The sequence below is a fragment of the Musca autumnalis genome, unplaced genomic scaffold (genome assembly GCF_047663935.1).
Source record: "Musca autumnalis isolate F117 unplaced genomic scaffold, ASM4766393v1 scaffold_2, whole genome shotgun sequence".
Taxonomy (NCBI): Eukaryota; Metazoa; Arthropoda; class Insecta; order Diptera; family Muscidae; genus Musca; species Musca autumnalis.
The window spans coordinates 92788853-92812269 of NW_027411755.1; the positions used below are offsets into that span (position 1 = coordinate 92788853).

Below are 23417 nucleotides of genomic sequence, written 5' to 3' on the forward strand. Positions count from 1 at the left end.
AATTAGTAGAGTTTTAGTTTTTTACCGTTTGTTTTTAAATGTCCCCTATTAGTATTTGCTCTTGAAAATGATTAGTTTTAAAACAATGGATATTCATTATATTTTTTTAAGTTTACATTTATTTTTATATACTTTACAGAATTTGTATAAATAATCTCACAATTGTTTTCTATTGACATGCCAATACAAGGTTCATGCTTTCTTTCATAATGTCAACATGACGAAAATGAAAAACAGGCAAACTTATGTTTTTGTAACTTTATTCATTCGTTATTGTTTTCAATAATACAATTAACAAATTTGGCGACATATCCTGAATATTTTAGCTATTTAAAATATTATAAAAGTAGTGTCGTTTGACAAACGTTATTTTTTGGAGCAGGATAGATATTTACTATTCGACACAACCCGATATAATTTAAGGTTCCTGATGGTTTCCTTCGCTTGTGTTTTCCACATAAAGTTTGGCATTTCCAGCATGCGTGATTCCTCTGCAGGTAATTGAGCAGGATTATGTTGCTCCAATATAATAACATGACATAGCCAGAGAAATCAAGCAGTTATAGCATTGACTATTTTAGTGTCGCTTATGATATCATACGAAACTCATATTCTCTCCTAACACAAAATGTCTGTGTGATTAATAAGTACCAAAGCTTTCGAACCGTATAATATCGATCGTATCGGATTGCCCCGAAACCATAGCATTTCGGCCAGCGGCTGCCAACCCAGCATCAAACCTATGCTTCTACGTAGGTTTCTATGTTGCTATAACAACCATATACAGTCTGTCGCAAAAGTTAGTATGCAAAATTGAAATCAAAATGTATTGGGGATAAAAAGCACTATAACTTATTGAAAACAACAAACAATTAGTTTTATTTGATAGACACGAAGGTAGTCTTCGGTGATAACTATGAAAAGTGCGCAAAATTTACATTCATTAGAAAATGTACGGTTCGAATTCCAAAAAAACCCAACATTTATATCGCACCGTATGCACCGCAGAACCCTTGTGGAACCTGTTTGAAAAAACGGGAATTTACTTTTGGGGCCATTTTTATTTTGAAATATGTAATAATCCTTAATCCTTATACATAAGAACTTTCCTTTGGAATTAATTTATTCACAAATTGTGCCCAATTTCATATTCCCAACAATAATAAAAAGTATTCCCGTTTTGTGCCCTACAGTGATACTCCACCACCACTGTAGGATATGATATGGATCTGTTAAAAGAAGTACATTACACATTAGTAGTACATTTGAGACCAGAGACACTAGAAGTATATCCGATGCTGTTAAAAGGTCGGTAAATCAGTATAACTGGGTGCCACCGTGGTGCAATGGTATGCACGCCTGCCTTGCACGCTGAAGGTCGTGGGTTCGATTCCCCGGCCAGGCAACATCAAAAATTTTTCAGCGGTGCAAAATACCCCTCAGTAATGTTGGCGACATTTCCTGAGTATGTCAGCCATGTAAAACTTCTCTACAAAGTGGTGTCTTAGGACACGCCGTTCGGACTCGGCGATAAACGGTAGGTCCCATATCATTGAGCTAATATGAATCGGGGTGCACTCATTGATATGAGAGAAGTCTCCGTTGTCCCTTCAGGGATGTTTGTGGAACAATTATATATAAATCAGTATAACTGTAGGGCAGAAAACGGAAATTGATGTTCTCGTACTTTTTATTTTTGGTGGGAATATGAAATGGGCTACAATTTGTGAAAAAAATAGCTCAAAAGAAAAGTCCTAAAGTGTAAGGATTAAGGATTATTACAAGTTTTCAAATGACTATGGCCCCAAAAATAAGGGATCCCTTCAAGAAATTCCGGTTTGATCACATGATAAGTTGAAATTCGATCAAGATCACCCCATATTAAAACTATAAAGCATTTCTGAACATTTCATGACTTCAGAATTCATAAACAGGACATAACACAAGGATTTTTTTCGCTACAGTAGTTGTAAGTATAGATGACTAATTATTCTGGGTTCTACGGTGCAGTGTACGGTGGATTTATCAAGGTTTATAAGTACATACTATAACTGTTATTAGAACTAATTAATATCCTCTTAAATAAAGACACAGAAATGAAGCAGGAAAGCAAGGCAACCAGGCGAGGCAGCTTATGTACCCAGGCCTTTATTCATATGTTCTGTTCCAGAACCTGCAAGAGTCCAAAATTTGGCCGTCCAAACTTAGATCAAGTTCGAATATGGGCCAACGGGTCCACTCTACAAGGTACCTCCCCCACAAAAGTTCAACATTTTCCGCTAAGATGTTGCTCACTACAAATCCCAGTAGAAGTAACCGATTTGGTCCATAATTCCACATCGTAATATTTCTACCAGATATATATCAGGCTCGAATATGGACTATATCGTATCACTCCTTTGGGTACAGTTTAAGGCCTCCCCTCAAATCGTTTTAATTTTTTGCAACAGATTGTACTCGGGGTCCTTTATGATGGTTCAAGTTTTTTTAGGGGAAGTCTATACTTCCTCAGAAAATTGAAGAGAAGCTGTAAAAACAATGCTGTTGTTGATGCAGTAACACTTATATTAAGACAGTCTTACACCAATTTCCGAATCAAATGAAAATAGCTCAATGGAATTGTAGAAGCCTTAAGCCTCCTATGAAAATGAATGAAATAAGATGTATTATGAAGGATAATATATTTGATGTTATTGCGATTTCTGAGACATGGCTTGTTCCGGATATTTCTGACATGACGGTTTCTATTCCAGGGTACAAAATACTACGTAATGATCGATTGACTTCTCATAGGGGTGGAGGTGTTGCCATCTATATATCAAACAAGCTCCGTTTTAAGAAAGTTTTTTCTGTGTCTGTCCGGAAATGTGAGTCTCTTTTTATACAATTGGAAATGAATAACATGTGTGTCTTGTTTGGGGTTGTTTATTTGCCTTCGGGCAACTTGGATGATTTTGAAAATCTTCACAGTAGTATATTTTCCCATTATAATAACATTATAGCAATTGGAGACTTTAATTGCAATCTTTTTAATACATTAAGGTCTGGTTCGCAAGGTCACTCAGAGATTTGGCATACGCTGCATTTCAGCTAAATAGGTCTGATCTTAATTGGAAAACTTATTGCCGATATCGGAATAGGGCCAAAAATGTTATGCGTAAGGCGCGTAGAAACCATTTTTCGAAGATGTTTTGTGGAATGGATTCTTCTGACATGTGGAAATATTTGAAAAATGCTGGTTGTGTTGTTGTTAATGATGCCACGCGTGAAATAGACCCTTATGATCTGAATGCGTTTTTTGTTGGAGATTCCCATTCGGAAGAGATGATTGGTGTTGACACGTCCGTGGGTTATGAGGATCGATTTTCATTTGCTTGTGTAAATGAGATGGATGTTTTTTCTGCAATGAATAAAGTTAAATCCAAATCTTTGGGTGTGGACTGTATTCCAATATCTTTCATTAAGATGATTTTTCCTTACGTGTCACATATTTTAACTGATTTAGTTAACTGTATATTAACGACTTCGTCATTTCCACAGGCATGGAAGCAAGCACGTGTTGTGCCCATACCTAAATCCAAGACCGTCCATGGACCCGAAGATTTCCGTCCCATTTCTATTCTTCCCGCTATATCGAAAATCATATTATTAAGTGCCAAATTATGCAGCAATGTTCCCAGCCAACAATTTTTGCCGATGGCTCTGATATCAGATTTTTTTCCGAGATTTCGTAACCTTTCTTTCCTATTATTGTCCGAGTGCTCTGCACAATCTCGGAAGGGAAATTTTGATTTGTTTTCATTCCGATTAGTTTCCGAGTACTCTGCACATAATCTGAAAGAATTTTTGATCTGTGTATTTTTCTAGCGAGTAAAAATCCCGAACTCTGGTTGAGAGTTGATTGTATACAAACAACGCCAGCGGCAAGGGAAATTTTTTGCTTTGTTTGCATGCTGTACCTTGTTTTTTAGTTATTTCGCAGCAGTTAAGTGAGTAAGACGTAGCGGAACAAATTATTGTGTGTTTTAAAACAAATTAAAATTGGAAGTTTGCATACACATTTTGTAAAAAGCTGTTTATAATAACAAATATTGTTAATTCTATTTTAGATACGCCAAATAAAGAACAACATCGTGATGACACATGGAAACTTTATTAGGAAAAGTTGTGTTTTATAATTTTGCAAACACATAATATCAGCGGGCAGCAGCAATGAATACTATTAAATCCAACTTGTGATGATGAAATAAAGAATAAAAAAATTCGCATTAAACATCCGAACATTTTCCGAAATATAAATCACCGGAATTTTTTCCGATTTTCGAATAAAACCTTACGAAAATATTCAGATTTTTTTCCATATATCGTATAAAATATCTGATAATCTTCCGATTTTTTTTTCCGAATATCGGATCAAACATCCGATAATCTTTCGATTTTTTTCCGAATATCGGATCAAACATCCGATAATCTTCCGATTTTTTTCCGAATATCGGATCAAACATCCGATAATCTTCCGATTTTTTTCCGAATATCGGGTCAAACATCCAATAATTTTCCGATTTGTTTCCGAATATCGGATCAAACATCCCATAATCATCCGAATTTTTTCCGATTTTCGAATGTTCTTTCCGAGTTTTTTCCGAAATTGTGCAGATAATCGAAAATTCCCTTAAAATTTCCCTTTTTTTCATTCGAGTTTTTTTGCGAATTCGTTCAGAATTCGGAAAGAAACTCTAATATTACTTCCGATTTTTTTCCGATAAAACTTTCCGAATTCGTGGGCACCTTCACACAATTTTGTTCCGATTTCTGAACGAATTCGACATCAGAATCGCATACTTGTGCAGAGTTTCGTTCCGAATTCGGAAAAAAACCGGAAAAAATTGTTAGCTGGGTTCTGATAAAATTTGTGCTTCCCAGTACGCTTTCAGACCTGGTTATAGCACTACACATTTACTCATTGGCCTGACGGATGGTATTCGGGAGAACATGAATACAGGCAAGCTCAGTGTACTAATATCTCTTGACCTGTCCAAGGCATTCAATTCTATCAACTACAATCAATTGATTACCACACTTGTGAATGAGTATGGTTTTTCTGTTTCGGCATGCAGACTCATTATGTCTTACCTCAGCAATAGAATACAATTTGTAAGCTATAATGGTCTTCAGTCTGACTTTTTGCCACTCTACTCCGGTGTGCCTCAGGGTTCCGTTTTAGGTCCGCTCTTGTTTATTCTTTATGTGAATGATTTAGTTGACTACACTAGACTTCCGGATTGTAGAACATATATGTATGCTGATGATATTTTTTTGCTGTTTAGTGGTAAACCGTCTGTCTCTGAGATATGGGAGAGTAGTGCAAACAACTGTCTTCGATGTATAGTGAACTGGGCTGGTATGAACTCTTTGTCTATAAACTCATCCAAGACCAAAGCTATGTTTTTTCGACCATCTCATCGTGTTAGTCCTGAGCCTAACATATATATACAGGATGAAAGAATACAATTTGTAGACAGACATAAGTGTCTAGGCGTGATTATAGATAGTGAGCTTTCATTCAAATACCATGTTGATGCATTATATGGTAAAGTTTTGTCTTCATTACGTAGAATTTATGCTTGTAATGCATATCTGCCAACCCATGTGAAGTATAGAATTGGCCATTCACTATTAATGTCTCATGTTATTTGTGGTACTGTGGGTTTATACCTGACTAGGTTAAGAAAACTTGTAAACACTATTACCCGATTTGTTTACAATATTCCGAGAAGAAGTCATGTTTCTGAATTTGTTAAAAAATTTTTGAAATGCTCATTTAATGCTTATGTTGACGTTCGTAATCTGTCTTTATTTCATAAGATTATTAAGTTTAAAAACCCGGTTTTGCTATATAGACAATTTGAATTCTTCCACATCCCTAGGAATCCTCAAATATTCATACCTAGAATTTGGAAGGATATATTTAGTAAATCATTTCTTGTTCGTATTGCACGTACATGGAATATATTACCCCTGGAATTACGAATCTTTTCCCATTCAAATAATGTTTTTAGGTTAAAACTTTTGGAACATTTTAACAGACCTTTGATCGTGTTAGAATCTTAACATTAGTGTTACTTGTAACTAGGACTATTTCTGATATCTTTTTTCTTCTTCTTGTATTGTTATGGTGGGGACCATACTGAAATTAATATTGTATAATACGTATAGTTCAAAAACTTTTCATATTTTTCTTTTATATAATAAGTATGTTTATTCAGATGTATATATTTGAAATGTAATGTTTTTGGCCTTAAAGGCTTTGTATTGCATAAATGGATTAAATAAATAAATAAATAAATAAAAAAAAACTCCCATACGCCCACCATGTGAGTGGCTGGTGCACACAACTCTCGAACCAGATACTGCGTAGATTCAAAATTTGCATATTGTTATATTTCTGAGAATCATAATAATATTCCCTAAAATGGTACTCGTGATATCTCTTAAACGAAACAACCAATTTTGTCCAAATTTTAGATCCCGTAGTATTGTGTCCAAACTCAGTATAAGTTCGTAAACGGGTCATATCGGTCCACTGTTTAGGGTGCGTTATTAAGGTGGAGGACATTTTATAGTGATATTTGAATTAATAATTCTCTTTCGAGTTGAGCTATCATGACCTAAGGTACATTGAAAAATAAGAAGTGTACCGATGTCCCACACATTCAACCATTTTGCTACGTTTCACGGGTGGTTACTTCCGATCATCAGGCATATTAGAATGTTATTTTATTGGTTAAACCAGGGCTTAGCTTGCTACCTACCATTTATACGTCCATCATTCGACAAATATATATACGAATCAATGTCATTTAATTAATCCCAAACATTTCCTGTAGTCCGACTTTGCTGGTAACCCTTTTTTTCAATGTTCACCACAAATACTATGTTGGTAGGTTTTTTTTTTCAACTTATTTGTCCCTCTGTATTAGAAGATTTTATCATCAATACTTGTCATCAGAAGTTTTGACAAGTTGATGGTGGCTCAGAATGCTGAGACGTCGTCAACCGTGTCTCTTAGTTGTCGGAGACCCAGGTACGAATCCCAGACTGGCTCATGCATTATTTTGTTTTTGCCTTATTAAGGCGAATGCCATTTTTGTTTAAGTGCAATTTAAGGTCTATTCAAGGAGCCCTTGGAAATGTTTACCGAAGGCACTCCTTGCCCTGTTTATAGCGATATTAAGTTTTTTGTGGACAAGTCCATGCTTCCTGACTGATATAACCGGAAGGCGCAAAATCTATCGAAAGGATTGACTTCCAAAATAAGATCCACTTCCAAAATGGCCAATGCGGCCCATTACTTCAGGACCTCCTCCGCAACACTTTTGAGTTTTAATCCAAATCCATATTTTTATGTGGGAAGTACATTCGTCCAAAAAGGGCCACCTGAAAACCACCTAAATACATAATTTTTAGGGAAAAGAATCTTGATGGTGTAGCCGGTATTCGATCTGTCCATAGATGCATGTTTCTATTCATACAGGCTGATATATGATATATCTCTGTTGGCAAATCCGAACGAAACTTTTTACTTGTTCCTTTATAAATTTCAGAAATACTTAGGAAATTCTTGAAGGTTTTTGAACTTATCGTATGGATAAAACGCATTTTACATTTAACACTGTTTTATAAAAAATGCATCATTTAAGTTGTCAATTCCATACAACATATGTCAAATAAATGACGTAAACTCCCAAAACATCTGTTTTAAGCGCAAGTATAAAATGTGTTTAAGAGCAATTTAAACGATTTATTTTTTTTTATATTTCAATAACTCATAATTTTTTTATTTCCCTGCTGATTGGACCTGCACCTTTTAATAAAGGTTGAACTTTAAAATCTACATATAGGTCTATACGTATGAAACATTGTAGATGAACCAATACCACTTTAAAACTTTTCAGAATTCATTACATGACATTGAAACGCAACTTCCAATAATTTCTAAAATCATTTTTTTTGTAATACTCTTGATTTTGTTTTTTTATTTGGCATGTACATGTGTTGTTTAACGTTTTGTAGGTTGTATGTGCTTTGAAACCTCCTAACACAGCATACACCCACCCATCTACTTAACACTCTTTCCATAATATATCCTCTTACAGAGCCACAAAGCTTTTATTGCGCTAAACAATACACTAAACAAAAATCTATTGACACATGGACACAAACCTACAAATACAAAAATAAAATTACAATTACAATTGCTTTGAGAAAAAATTCAATGTTATTTTAATATGCATTATCCCCTTACTTTTTTACACAGGCGTGATGCAAGGTTCCCGTGGAAGATCAACACATAAAATTCGAAACGATCCAGCATCCACAAGCATACCCACCAATACAAACACCATACCCCACACAGCATTTGCAACCAACGCCACAAGCTACCATCCAGACGAAGCAAACTTCGATAATACTAGCAGCTTTTCTCCGATGTTTACATCAGCCTCACAATCGTCCTTCGGAAGTGTAAATTCAGTCACAAATCTGCAGTCTTCTTCAGTAGGTGGCTACAGACGTATACCCGAAAACTGATGCCTACCCCAAGTAGTCACTGATAGCTCTGTAGTATAGCAGTCAAAATTGGTTGAGCCAAACTAAATCTGCTTTTCTTTCTCCGAGTATTACCGCATAAACGAATAATAAAATTAAATTATGTATTTTGTATTAATTGGATCTCTCCGCAATATGGAGTAGAGAAATGTTTACTTTCCAAATCAAGCAAGCATAACTTTTCCATTGCATTGCCTTATAACGAAGTTATTTTTAGTGATTTCTGCAACAACCTATCTCCCTCCATCTCATTACTATATTTGTAGTTTAGTTAGTTTTATTTCCACTTACGTATATATTTCTATTTATTTTCATTGTTAATATGTGGCGTGTTAAAGGCTTAGCTAGAAGCAACTGATATTGAATTGATTCTTTATCCTTAAATTTCAACCTCTATGCAAATTGAATCAAATTATATTTTTATATAATATATATTTATGTATATTTGTATATAATAATCGATCATGAATGGACAATGTGATTCGTGTAGTAGTGAAGAACATAACATACTGCGAAGTAATAAATAAAAGCCTTTAATACCATTTATCTCATGTTGGACGATTTTGTGGTAGTTTTATTTCTTTCAGTTTTCAATGTTCATATACGAATTAAAAGGTATTAACTCTCCGTTATTACATTTGTCATAGACGTTTTGAATCCGTTTTTGACAGTTCTTTTTGGTCAAGAATGTCGCTTGTTGTCATTTTAACCGCGTTTAGTGTTTTCTGTGGAAGACCTCAGTAATTTTACCTATATACATTCAGGCTATATTCTTTCTTATGGTATATTTTTGGATTACGTTTATTTTTCACCTTTCATTAATACAACTCTGCCAAATTTCAGGAACTATTTAGATTAGTTTTACTTATTTTTGGATATAGATAGATACAATTTGAGAAGTAAATTTGCTGAAATCTATGTTCAAAATCAGTTATTCAAAAGTACAATTATTGTGAAGATTCAGTGACCAATATATGCTGATAGGGGAATTGCTAGTTCAAGAAAGTATAGCTTGAATTAGAATCATCGCATTGTCTGATATGAGAAAAAAAAACGTTAAACACTACAAACAAAATTAAAACTATTGTTGTAAAGTAAAACATATGTCGTTGTTGATATACGATTTTTAATGATTAAGATGCAACAAAAACCACATACATACTTGCAGACATAAATATTTATGTATTATAACACCAAATTTGAATAAATACAACAAATATATATATTTATGTCCGTTTTATATAGACCTAAGAGAAACTGAAATTTCCTAAATGTCTACATAAGAACATGCATACATTTATTCGCGTATATCTACCTAAAAAATATACATATATAAATAAATTTAGTAAATAAATTAACAAAATCACTACTGTAGAATGCTAACTACGTGAAAGTATACAGAGAATATAAATAAACTAATTTATGTAAATTGTAAAGAGGACAACAGCAGTTGAACACTAGCGAATGACGTTTTTGAATAAATACAACAACAAAAGTATATAAACAATATATAGATACACAAACACCAACAGACTTGCCATATGTCCACAGGATGACCAGAGTACATTTTTATTATATTGCCCAGTACATTATTTTGATTTTATGATCATGACTTAATGTATTTAAAAAATATAAAGTTAAGTTAAAGTTAAAAAAATTATTACTATGCGGTTGATTAAATGTTTTGAATGCTTCTCAATGATGATTTTTCCCCATCGAATTGTTGCTTGTGCAATATTTGGAATTCAAGTACTTTAACTAAAAAATTTAGTAATTTATTATCAACAATGGCCATCGGAATATGTTGTAAATGCTACGTGGCATGTGCTCTGTTGAGTGTTTGTGTAAGAAATCTTGATGTGGCCTTCAGAATATTTTTTGAGAATAGTTGGTTTATTTAAATGATTTAACCACAAATAAGTAATCAAACAAAATGAATAATTAAACTAATGTTAGGTACCCTTTATTATTACTGTAATAGAAACAAAAAAATGAAGATAATCAATTAGTTCCACTTACTACTACTGTTTAGTCATGTAAAAACAAAATAAAAAAGCAACAACAATATGCGTTATTTGGTTAAGGAGAATTTTGTAATATGTGTGTGTAAATTTTATAAATTATCAACAAAAATGGAAAAGAAACAGCTCGAAAGTTTTATTATTATTATAATTATTATAGTTAAAGTGTGTATACATTGTTTTGTTTTTGATAAATCACATTTCTTTACCTTCACCCCCAAAACACAAACAGAAAATAAAAATATAATAAAACGAAAATATAAGACGATATACATACTTTTATTTTTTGTATTGTATGAATTTTTAGTTATAGTTTATATCTAATTGAATAAAGGACAAACATGAATGTGTGATTGTAAAAACAAAATGGGTTATTCTTTTTATACAAGCAATATGGTTAGTAAAATTAAAAATTAATAAAAAAAATATGAACTTACGGAAGGGAAACACCATCAGGGGCCTAATTCTTGCATCCGTTATCGAGCGAGTTTTTGTTTGAAGACAAATTACGAAAGTTTATCGAACGGTGAAAACATATGTGCTCTGTTCCAGAACCTGCAAGAATCTACACATTTTTACTCCGATAACAATTTTTCATTTATGTTATCGAAAAAAAAAATAGTAAAAATGTGTAGATTCTTGCAGTTCGGGAACAGACCAATGTTAAATACAAAAATTTACAAACAAACAAGTTGTTGTGCGGCAAGTTTCTCGTAAAAAGAAATAAAAACATGAACATTTTATAAAATAATAGAAAATTTTGAAAAATTAAAAGTAATAATGACCGAAATAAATTCCACGATGTAAAAATATAAAAATTGCATTGTGGCATGGGAAAAAATATTTTTTAATATTTATGAAACAGCTCCTTTTTGTCAATTTTTCTTACTAATTTTATTGGAAAAAGTCATTAGTATATGATTTTGATTAGTTTTATTGCAAAATCGTCCATTAAAGTTCGTTTTATGCCACAAAAATAATCAATTCGACAGCAAATGTGTGGCGGGCACAAACTCGCAAGATTCCACTCAAAAGTGTATTCGAACGGATGTCGTAATCATAACAAAGTCCTCAATTTCTTGGAATTTCTTCCTATAGCAATTCTAATATTATATGCGGAAAAATTCTCATTGATGTCAACTAATACATTATTATTTTTCAGGTGTTGTGAGGTATGAAAAACCACTTTGGAATCGTTAAAAAATCCTAAATAATGAGCAATAGCAGAAGACGTTACATTTACCCAGGCAAAAAAAAGATAAAGACACTCAATTTTTTTAATGTTTTTCTTTAGGGGTCGATTATGCATTGCCACAAAACTTGAGTTGCGTTGTCATTTGTCAGCACAACTGAGATGAAATGTTGTATCATTGGTGTCAACCCAACTGGGTTGTCGATAAACGTGTTATCGATCAGTGTTTTTTCATTCTTGTGAACTCTATTAAATCCAAAAGGAACAATTCGCAAAAAAACTATTTTAAAATGATAAGTTCAGTGGAATTATTTTTCATGTTTAAGAAAATATACGGCCTTTTACGTGCGCTTTCGGGACGTATCATTCAGGACGCTGGTTAGTCAGGGCGCCTCTCTTGGGTGTGGTCCCAACCCTACTTGTCCCCACTCCTGGCACGCAATAGTAAATTAGAAGGAATTTCTCAAACAAACATATACTAACTTATACAAAACGCTTCATCGCCAATACAAACCATATCCTGCCCTCCCAACCATGGTCACTTATTTCTTTCCTTCACCCCAGTGACCCCAGTCGCCGCCACATCACAACACTTACCTCGTCATATATGTCCTCCTTTTTTTTTTCGAACGTTCCCACGCCTCACTTTCCCACCCCTGCCGACCGAGGGGGCGACCTCCCTTTTACGTAGGGATCGCGTACACACCATGATCCGCATCATGATGGGGTATGAGAGGGAAATTGAAAACCAGCTACAGAATTTACTTCATCAGCTAGTTAGTTACATACTAATACATTTTTATATACTATTCATTTAAAAATAAAATTATGTTAGATTTTATAAGGTCAAGGCTCATGCCAAAGTCTACATTACAATACATGGAATTAAAATCTACACACATTTTGTTAATAGGATCTCCCATAGAGTAATTCGTGCGGTGGAAATCTCTAAATAAGGGTTGATAGTTTCTAATTGTTCTACAAGGAACATTTATTCTAATAGATGATATTAAGAAATCCGAGGGAATATTACCCATTAAAATTTTATGCACCATCATAGTGTTTAACATTGTGCGTCTACTTTTTAATGTAGGTAATCGAATTAATTTTAACCTGCCTGTTAATTACTTAACACATTGTCATTTTTCTTATCAGACTATACATCAAGTCATATTTATTTAATAACAAATCCTAATATGTACTAATAAAAATTTCAATACTATTGCTAACTCTTAATTTCTTAATTTTTTCTAGGATGTAATCAATAAAATAAATGGTATTACAAATTATAAATCAAATTATCGGTAGTTTTATCTATACTTTTCTCCTGGTTAGGAAATTTGAAACTGTAACGGCTTATTTGCCAATTTGAAAATTTTAAACGATAGGTCTTTAGACAAATAAAATTATGCCCAAAGGGCTTTCTCTATGTCCATAGATTTTAACAAACAATAAACAAAACGGAACACAGCATTCGCAAAGTGGTTTTTGAATTTGAACCCTTAAAAAAAAGGAATTTTTATACGACTTTAATTCCCAAATGTTCTAAACCCCAACCTAATATCCTTAACAAAAGAGCTCTTTTCTTAACAATATATAAGGGGAAGGGAATAAACTAATAAATCTTAAAGACACTACTTTGAGAACGTTGAAAAATAAAAATAAATAATTATAACAAAAAAAATAAAAAAATAATGCTTATATAAAGATATCATAATATCTAAATGAATAAATAGGTCAAATGAAAGGTTATTAAAAAAAATTTATGAATCTGATAAAAAAATTTAGTGGCATGCAAAATAAATAATTATAAATATGTATATCATGTTCAAAGGATTTTCCAGTTAAAAGTTCAAGTTAGTTTAGTTTGAAGTTTAGTAATAAATTTCTTTCGGACCAAATCCTACCACTAGGGCAATAAATGCATCCCATTAGAACATAGCCGACCAAGAAGAGGGCACACAAAATTCTCAATATTTGCAACTTTTGACAGTGTGTTAGTAACGTTGTATGCAAGCATGCTGCAAAACAAAAACAAATCAAAACATTTGTGTGCTCTTTCGTTGCGTTCGGGTCGTGTGTGTGTGAATTGCCGAAAAACTTCGTAACTTTAACAGTATCAAAGCACGACATTGCATTAGAATCGTCTTTTGGGCCCTCTCGCCAGGGGTAACAATCTTGAAGCGATGCGAGGGCTTAAGGTCACAATTTCCTCTATTCAACTACTTTGGAACGTTGAGTGGGGGAAATTGTGACCGACCAAAGGTTACCCACGTAGTGATCTCCTACGAACTAGAGATCCCCTAACGCCGGGGTGTCAGGCGAACTCGTGCCTATCGGTGTTCAAGGTTTGCAGTTAGGGTTCCAACTGTATTAGAACGGTGCCTCATTGATACCTGGGCGAATCAATGCAGTATAGGCTTAGTTGTCAAGTCCTTGCCATGGTACTGGAGGGCTATGCCATGGTGAACCTCCTGTCCCCCATATATTCAATGACGTATGGAACTCGAAAAACTTAATAAAACCCAAACAACCCCAAATCCCAATGTTGACAATAACTTAGCTATGCCCATGGACTATGATTCCCACAGAACCGGAACTGATGAATCTCGGTCGGACAGGACTAGAAATCCGGAAGGGTACGGACAAGACGGAAAGGTTTCACCGATCAAAAATTTAGTCGATGATAGTCTCACCGAACAAAGTAGACAACTACTCGCCCCTTTGGAACGGACGCTGACCCTGAATCGAACTCAGAGTGAGATCTCTACTATGGACGAGGACAGTTCATCGGACGACGACCTCGACAGAACGGTCGTTCCAGCGACTGTAGCCGCTGATAAACTGGCCTCGGTTCAAGTGGAGACCTCAACATCTGTTGATCCTGGATCATCGTCAGTCCAAAAGAGCCCTTCGTCGGCCGTGGCCGATAGACCTACTTTGCAGAAGCAGAAAGCTACTGAGGAAGGACCCTCGACCAGCCACGTGGCCGAAGCGGCTCCCACTGACTCAGATAAAAAAATGTACGTCGACTAACCAAGGCTAGGAAGGCGTACCGTAGGTCGATGCACTACTTAAGGAAGTGCGTCGGCAGAGATCCCTCGTCCATCTCGCTGAGGGAGCTTAAATTGATAAAGATTAATCTGAAGGTGGTGAATAAGTTCGAAAAGATCCACCCTCACCTACCCAAGAGAAGTCCACAAGTCAATAAGCTCTCTCTTATCAAGTTGAACGAGGAAGAGAAAACGACACCATCATCGACTCCCACAACCCACAAAAGGATCAATGGTGGATCGGCTCGGCGCTCTAAGGATTTACCTCCATTGAAGCCAGTTATCTCGACAACGCCCTGCTCCACACAATCTGAGCAGCACTCAAAGTCGTTGGTAATGGATGATAAGCAGCTAAATCCCAATTCAGGAAAGCAGGGGGCTATGAAACCTGGCTCGGCACTGGTCACTGCCCCTGGCAGTGTGGCTCCTACAAACATCAACCCAACTCCATCGAACAAATCGGTGAAGCGGGTTAGATCAACGGAGGAACCGCATCCCAGGGCTAAGAGACCCAATCCGAACCAGGATTCCAAGCCATCTACCTTCTCTGCCCGCCCTGAGAGCAATAAGGCCACTGCCAACGACAATACTCGGAAGAAATCGAGTAGACCGATGGTGCCGGATGAACTCCTGGTAGCAGTCATCGACAGATCTGATCCAGTTGGCAGGAACAGTGACAGGCGGTGGCTGCTAATAGAAGATCGTCTGAGGGACATTGTGTTCGCAGGCGAAGGGGAACCACCGAAACATACCCAGTTCGGCAGTGCAGCTTCCTACAGGGGCTTCAAGGTCATCTGCTGTGAAAACAAGGAATCCTTGGATTTCCTTGTCAACACAATTGGCGGCCTTGGTGAACTCTGGGAGGGCTGCCAATTGTCGGCTGTCAGTATGAAGGAGATTCCCACCAGACGAGTTTTGTCAGTTTGGGTACCACCACCTGCGGTGCACCCTGCACGAATACTGACGATACTTGGCAGGCAAAACCCCAATCTCCAGACTAGCTCCTGGAAGCTGGTCAGCCACAGTCCGGATAATGGGGGCCTTGTCATTAGGGTGTCAATAGACACCCAAGGACAGGAATATCTCCGGACTCGTGAGGGGAAGCTGCACTTTGGACTAGGATGGATCAGGTTCCGCCTAGCCCGAGGACAGTAAAGGAACGTAAGCAGCAGCCGCTTCGCATAATGCAGATCAACATGCATCACTGCAAAGCGGCTGCTGCTGAACTTCTACTTTCTCTCACGAAGTCCGAGGTTGACATCGCCTTGGTACAGGAACCCTATTTATTTAAGAATAGTGTTGCTGGGCTAAGCGATGGCAACTATACCACCTTCGCCGCGTCCAATGCAGACAAGGTAAGAACATGTATAGTTGCCAAAAAGAAATTGAAATTAATGTACCTCTCAAATTTTAGCGGAGGAGATGTCACGGCAGTCAAACTGGAAGACCGCTCGCACAGAGCCACCATCTTCGCCTCCATATATATGCCGTATGAAAGCCCTGACCCTCTCGGCCAACACGTAGAGAAGCTTGTCAAAGAAATGGGGAGCACTTGCTTCGTCATCTCATCTTAGGATGTGATGCCAATGCTCACCACTTCCACTGGGGCAGCAGCGATACGAATGCCAGAGGTGAGTCTATATTCGATTTTATTTTAAAGTATAATCTCAGAATATGTAATAGGGGAAAGGAGTTCACCTTTCAAAATAGAACCAGAGACGAGGTTATTGACATAACCTTAATTAATAAAGACGAATCCCTCATTAGTGACTGGAGGGTATCTGAAGAGTGCTCCTTTTCGGATCACCGGAAGATACTCTTTCAAGTCTCTATTGACGGAATTCGACAACCACCACATAGAAATCCACGGAAAACCGACTGGAACAAATTCAATGAGCTAGTAAGCTCCGAGCTGGGAGTATCGCAATACCCCAAAACAGCCAAGGAGCTTGATAGTGCAATGAATCACGTAACAAAGGTTCTCGTGGATAGCTATGAGACCGCCTGCCCACTAACCCATCCAGGCAGAAGAAGTCAACCGGTCTGGTGGTCAAAAGAACTAGCTAACCTCAGAAGGACTAGCAGAAGGCTCTATAATAAAGCCAACAAAACGAAGTTGTCCACAGATTGGGAGAACTATAAGTTATCTTTCAATAAGTACAACAGCGAAATAAAGAAAGCTAAACGCAGATCATGGGTCTGCTTTAGCGAGTCTATAGAAGGAGTTAAGGACGTTGCTAGATTCCGTAGAGTACTCTCGAAGGACTCCAAATCCATAGGGAATATTAAACGGGATGATGGCACATGGACTAACTCCGGTCTAGAAACCCTTGATCTCTTGGCCAAAACCCACTTTCCCAACTGCATGGATGTAGTGGAGAGCACTAGTGCTCCAATCACTTGCAACCATGCCACTGGGGATGTGAGCATCATCGAGGAGATCATAAGTCGTCCAAAGATAGCCTGGGCAATTAACACTTTCAAACCCTTTAAATCACCTGGTCCAGACGGTGTTTTCCCTGCCATGCTGCAAAATGCATCGGAGGTATTACTCCCACATCTGGACAATATTTTCAGAGCCTGTCTGTGTTTATCGCTCACTCCGGCTCTATGGAAGGAGGTCACTGTGACATACATCCCCAAGGCGGGGAAGTCAAGCCATACACTTCCCAAAGACTATAGACCGATCAGCCTGTCTTCCTTTCTTTTGAAAACTTTGGAAGGACTGCTGGACCTTGGAATAAGGGCCAGGCTTAGAAATAGTGCTATAGGTTCTGCCCAACATGCCTACACCAAAGGTAAATCGGTGGAAACTGCACTGAATGAGGTCGTGGGCTTCATCGAGAGGAATATGGATGGATCAAACTATACATTAGCAGCCTTTCTCGATAATGTAAAGCTTGAATCTATCCATAACACACTCTCTAACCTTGGTATTTCCTTTACACTGATCAATTGGATTGACGGAATGCTAAGCAGCAGGATAATCAATTCAAATATCGGTGAGACTTCCATTCGGAAGTCTGTCACCAGGGGCACACCACAAGGTGGCGTTCTATCGCCACTGCTGTGGCTTCTGGTGATTAACGGAATACTCAAGGAATATGATAAACTACAAATAAAAACTATTGCTTATGCCGACGACGTGGTCATTATGATCAGCGGTAAGTTCCCACAAACATTATCGGAACTCATGCAAGGAGCTCTAGTCAAATTATCAAGATGGGCGCACAACAATGGACTTGGGGTGAATCCGTCTAAGACTGAGCTGGTCCTGTTTACCAAAAAGAGGAAAGTAAAACCATTCACACTACCAATGCTTGATGGGGTTGTTCTGGAGCTTTCTCTTGAAGCCAAGTACCTCGGCATCATCCTGGACCATCAATTAACATGGAAAAGGAATGTCGAAGAACGTGCCAAGAGAGGTCTAATAGCACTCTATTCTTGCAAGAACTCCATAGGTAAGAGCTGGGGACTGAAACCACAGGTCATCCATTGGATTTTTACGACCATAGTTCGCCTAATCCTCACCTATGGAATGCTTTAAACACAGTCCAAAGAGCGGCATCACTGTTAATTACCGGTGCTATGAAAAGCACTCCACAGGCAGCACTCAACGTCCTACTAGATCTTCATCCGTTGAATCTTGTAGTACAAGAGCTGGCAGCCAAGAGTGCTCTCTGTCTCAAAGAGACAAACTCATGGCACAACACTGATTACGGTTATGCCTCTATCTTACGACGATCCGGATTCCAACTGGGATCGGAGGTAATCAGTGATTACATATCACCACAGTTACACTTCGATGAGATTGATGTACGAGTACCCCACAGGGAGGCCTGGACTCACAATTCCCCACCTCTACTCGGTATAGAGGTTTATACCGACAGCTCCAAGATGAAAATGGGAACAGGTGCAGGCGTCTACAGCGATGACCTCAATTTACGGCTCTCATATAGGTTGAACGAACATTCTAGTGTATTCCAGGCCGAAATCTTTGCAGTTAAGAAAGCAGCAGAGTTGATAAGCAATAAAAAAGGGGACATAACTGGACCGGTGACTATCTACGTGGATAGTCAGGCGGCCCTTAAATCACTCAAGTCCCACACAATCAAGTCTGCTGCGGTCTTGGACTGCAGGAAAGCTCTGGAAGACCTAAAATCAATCGTTACCTTATGCTGGGTCCCGGGTCACTGCAATATCGAAGGCAATGAGATAGCGGATGAGCTGGCACGTAGCGGATCGGAGTCAACCGACATTGTAATCGACAACTCCATCAATCCACCCTTGTGTCATTTCATGCGGCAGCTAGAACAAGTTTACCGGGACAAGGTCAGATTTGGAACAATGAACCTGGTTGCAAGGTATCAAAGGCAATCTGACCCAACCTATCTCAGCAAAGAACCATATCCCTTCTCTCCATGAAGAAATCCGATCTAAAATTAATGGTTGGAACAATCACAGGACACTGCAGGATAAGATCCCTAACCTGCAGATGGGATAGAGACACTACCGACTACTGCAGACTATGCGAAGATGAGTAAGAGACGGAGACGATTGAGCACTTATTATGTCGTTGTCCAGTGCTCATGACCAGGAGAATTCGAACGGTGGGTGAACACACCACAACATCTCTGACAACGTTCTGTCAAGTCGAGCCGACGAAACTGCTTCTTTTGGCCAAAGGCCTAAAATGGCTTCAACGAGAACCAGCCAATGCGCCTTAGCATGGCAAACTCTCCTCTCTCGCCCCTATATCTAAAACATCCTTTTCAATGACTTCTCTACCAAATTACTCTTTTTACTTCATTATCTTGCTTAATTCTTTCCTTGACATCTTTCTTCTTTTCCATACATTTCTTCTCTTTCAAACCCCCCCCTACAGGATGAACACAATGGACCATAAGGTCTCCGAGTGAAGTGGCTGTCCAATATGACAGCTACGCGTCCTTTAACCTAACCTAACCTTGGGCCCTTTGGTTCTCGTATGGGCATAATAAGTAACTTGGACTGACTCGAAAATATGTCAGTTATTGTGTCTTTTTGTTAAAATCTAAGACCATGTTTATATTATAGCCTTTTGCAGGGTTAACCTTCTTAATGAGGATTTATTTGACGTATACGCAAAGGAAGTGACATTTGAAACCCAGTGGGTTTGTTAAATCTAGTTATATATAAACGTGCTATTAGCCACTGTGATTATAACAAAACAGGTGAATTCAGTTCGTTTGGGTATGTGTGTCAGGGCATCTATTAGAAGAAATTTGAGGGACAAGTCGTATTGTAAGTAGAAGCTCATGTGGGAAAGATCTATATAATCAGTAAATTATTTTAGGTTTAAGGCGTATTTTCGATTGCCAAAGGATGCCGTAGTTTACATTGTGCAAACGTTAAAGGATGACTTCAAAGTAAGTTACAGATCAACAGCAATACCCCCACTTTTAAAATGTGCGCTGCGTTGAGATTTTTTGCGGAGGGAAGTTTCCAAAAGTCCCATGGCAATGATTACAACAATTGCATGGCTCAATCTACATTGTCGAACGTATTGAAGGAAGTTGTCCACTCGATAGGGGACAAATTGGATCGTTTCGAAGTTGACGGAGGAGGAAAAAAGACAAAACAAAAATCATTTTTTGAAATTTTGCCTGTAAAGGCGAAGATAGTTTTTTTAATGATTTTTATTAATTTTCTCGTTTAGAGTTAAGCTTGATGATCGAAAATGTTTTGCAAGTGAAAAAGGAAAGCCAAGGACTCGAACCCACACAGTCACCATGGATGGCTTCTCTGTCCTAGAATTTTTGGTTTTTCAAATGCAAATGTGTTTTATACATTCACGGATATTTGGCCGTAGAATCCGACATCGGACGTAGGGTCCGAATTTTGTTCCGATTTCGTTACAATGCCGGTACGATTGGTTTGCTGGGCAAATTTGTTCTCCGATACTGAAATTAAAACCCAAGCACTAATTTTTCCGTTCGTACTTTATTAACGTCGGCACATCAACAATTACACATTTACAATTTGTCCACAATGTGCGAGAGCAAAACATGTACAATTCTTTTCTCTCTGCTTATTTATAGTGAATATTGTCAAAGCAGCAAAAGAGAAAATAGAAAAAATCCCTTCAGAGAGAGAGAGAGAGGGAAAAAGTTCGTCAGACTGACCGGACAAAGTTCGGACCGAAGTCGGTCAGACGCGTCGGAAAAAACGTCCGACGTTGTTTTGCTGAGTGCTTACAGACAATATACGTGTTTCTCACAGTCGCAAATCAATAACAACGGATCAAATAGAAGTGAACTCTTTCCCTGATCATCGTATGATAAATGGCGTGATCATTTTACTACGTAATCAAAACCTATAAAAAGTAGAAACTATTATTTATGCCTAATGTCTTGTTCATACTAAGGTTAATTCGCTCTCTATTCATTGTTCGAACCCAAATTACGATATAAATACTTAATTTCCCATACAAAATTTTGAGAACGAACAACGATTTTTGTACATTGTTCAATTTAAATTACTCTCAGAATGACGATAAAACATGTCCCATCTCTAACAAATGAGAGAATTTATCGAAATAAATAAATTATGACAAGAAAAATACAAAATTTAAAAATTTATCAAAAACCCAAACATTTTTAGAAAAACTACAAAATATGAATGAAAAGTAAACGGTACATTCAAATCATAGAAAATTTTGTTTTCTTTTTCATTGCACTTGCATTTCTTCTCCATCGTTTCAAATTCGCGTACAAATTTAGAAACAAAAATCAAATGCCTGCCGGAAAGTCTGTAGACCAAAAAGTTATTTTGGCAGGTCTCTCGTTAATTTTTAAAATAGAAAAATTTGAAAATATACTGGAAACACCAAAATTGTGAATTAACTATACTCGTCTTTTGGCTGAAACTTTCTTTAAAATCAGTAAACAAAAACTACGAAAATATGAATCATGTTGCTATGAATTGTGTACCATGTCGTGTGAACGGGTTAATTCGTGTACGTAATTATGAGAACGAACGACGTGATTCAAATGCTGGTATGAACATGGCATAAGTGAATATAAGTAATCAGTTGCAAATTGGATCAAATAAAACACAGGCGACCTTAAAACAGCTCCGGAACTTTTTGAAAAGCTAAATTTATTAACATGTAGTGAAATATTACATACAAATACATATATTTCACTACATGTTAGCGATTCGAAATGATTTGTGTGCCGCGCCATTCTACTTTGTAATGATAAAATCTTCATCTATAATTTACTATATAGAACTTTCGTTGCTGCCGGGCAAATTTTTCATCAACAGCAACAAAGTGTAAAACTTTGATCGGATAACGTTTAGGCATCTTATTATTCATGTCGTAATGCTAATATTATTTTTCTGCTAATTGTGGTTGATGAGCAACATCATGTAGTTATTGTTAACTAAACACTGAAAGTTGTCTATCAACAAAAAATTACCATAACACAAAGTGTAATATTTTTCAAAAAAGGTGGCACACACAAAGAGTTATTTCATTTGGTATATAAATAGTATAAATAGCGATTAATAAGTACCCCATTGAAACCAGCTGATCATCAGACTAGTTTATAGAATACATACATCATTTTCCTGAAATCATTGTGCAAAAGGTTAACAAGTAATGGGCGAAATCTTAACAAATATTGATATTGACATCATTAGGCCTGTTCGATAACTTCGCAAGTAAAAAGTATTTGTAAGTTCTTGCAAGTACTTGCAACACCTCCCAGTTATCTTTCACTGAACAAGTTTGTTATCGAACAGCATTTTGTAAAAGTTTGTACAAATTTGTACAAACTTTTGAGTTATCGTACAGACCTATTATTGCGTGGTAGTATAGACTAAACCTTAATTTATAAACGGAAACAATCCATTAACAAAATATCTTAACTGAGAGGGTGCCTACATTAAAAGACATGGATAGATACGTAGTACACAGTAGAGCATGGTTTCGTTACTGAAAAGAACCGAACAATTGTGGAAATGTTAGATACATCCCAGCAAAATTTTCGATGCCAAAGATGCCATTCAATCATGGGTGAAAGTGATCTGGCATGTCATCTTTTTAGCATCTTCATCGATGAATTTTATATGAGCGTGGACCCCAAAAGATGCTATTCATTTTTGGATCCAAAGCATGTCATTTACACCAATGCTTTGACATGTCATTTTCACCAATGCTTTGGCATGTCATTTCCACCAATGCTTTGGCATGTCATTTTCACCAATCCTTTGAATGACATTGTCATTACAACGAGAGTTTTAACAACGTTGGTTGTGATTTCGAGTCTCCGACAACATCAAGACTATTGTAAAGAATTAATCTTATATATTTAGAAAAATGCGTATAAATAAAAACACAAAATTCATCTCTAATAGACCGATAAAATGGGTTCAAATGCGGATGAAAAGATCGGATCTTTCACGGCTGCCTTTGCATGGGTTCAAATGCTGATGAAAATATCTGATCTTTCACGACTTACTTTGCATTGGTTCAAATGCTAATGAAAAGATCGGATC

General features: G+C 36.9%; 1 protein-coding gene across 18 annotated transcripts in view; it reads left to right on the plus strand.

Annotated features, from left to right (window-relative positions):
• Window positions 1–10995, plus strand: part of Npc1a (Niemann-Pick type C-1a) — a 64693-nt gene extending 53698 nt beyond the window's left edge. For all 18 annotated transcript variants that reach the window (XR_012410293.1, XR_012410296.1, XR_012410298.1 and 15 more), the window contains one exon: window positions 8318–10995. Coding sequence is in view for 10 of the 18 variants with exons in the window: in XM_073968348.1 (XP_073824449.1) it covers window positions 8318–8589 (272 nt within the window). In the remaining 8 variants the exon portion in view is untranslated. The remainder of the gene's footprint in view (window positions 1–8317) is intronic.
• Window positions 10996–23417: the final 12422 nt, after the last annotated feature.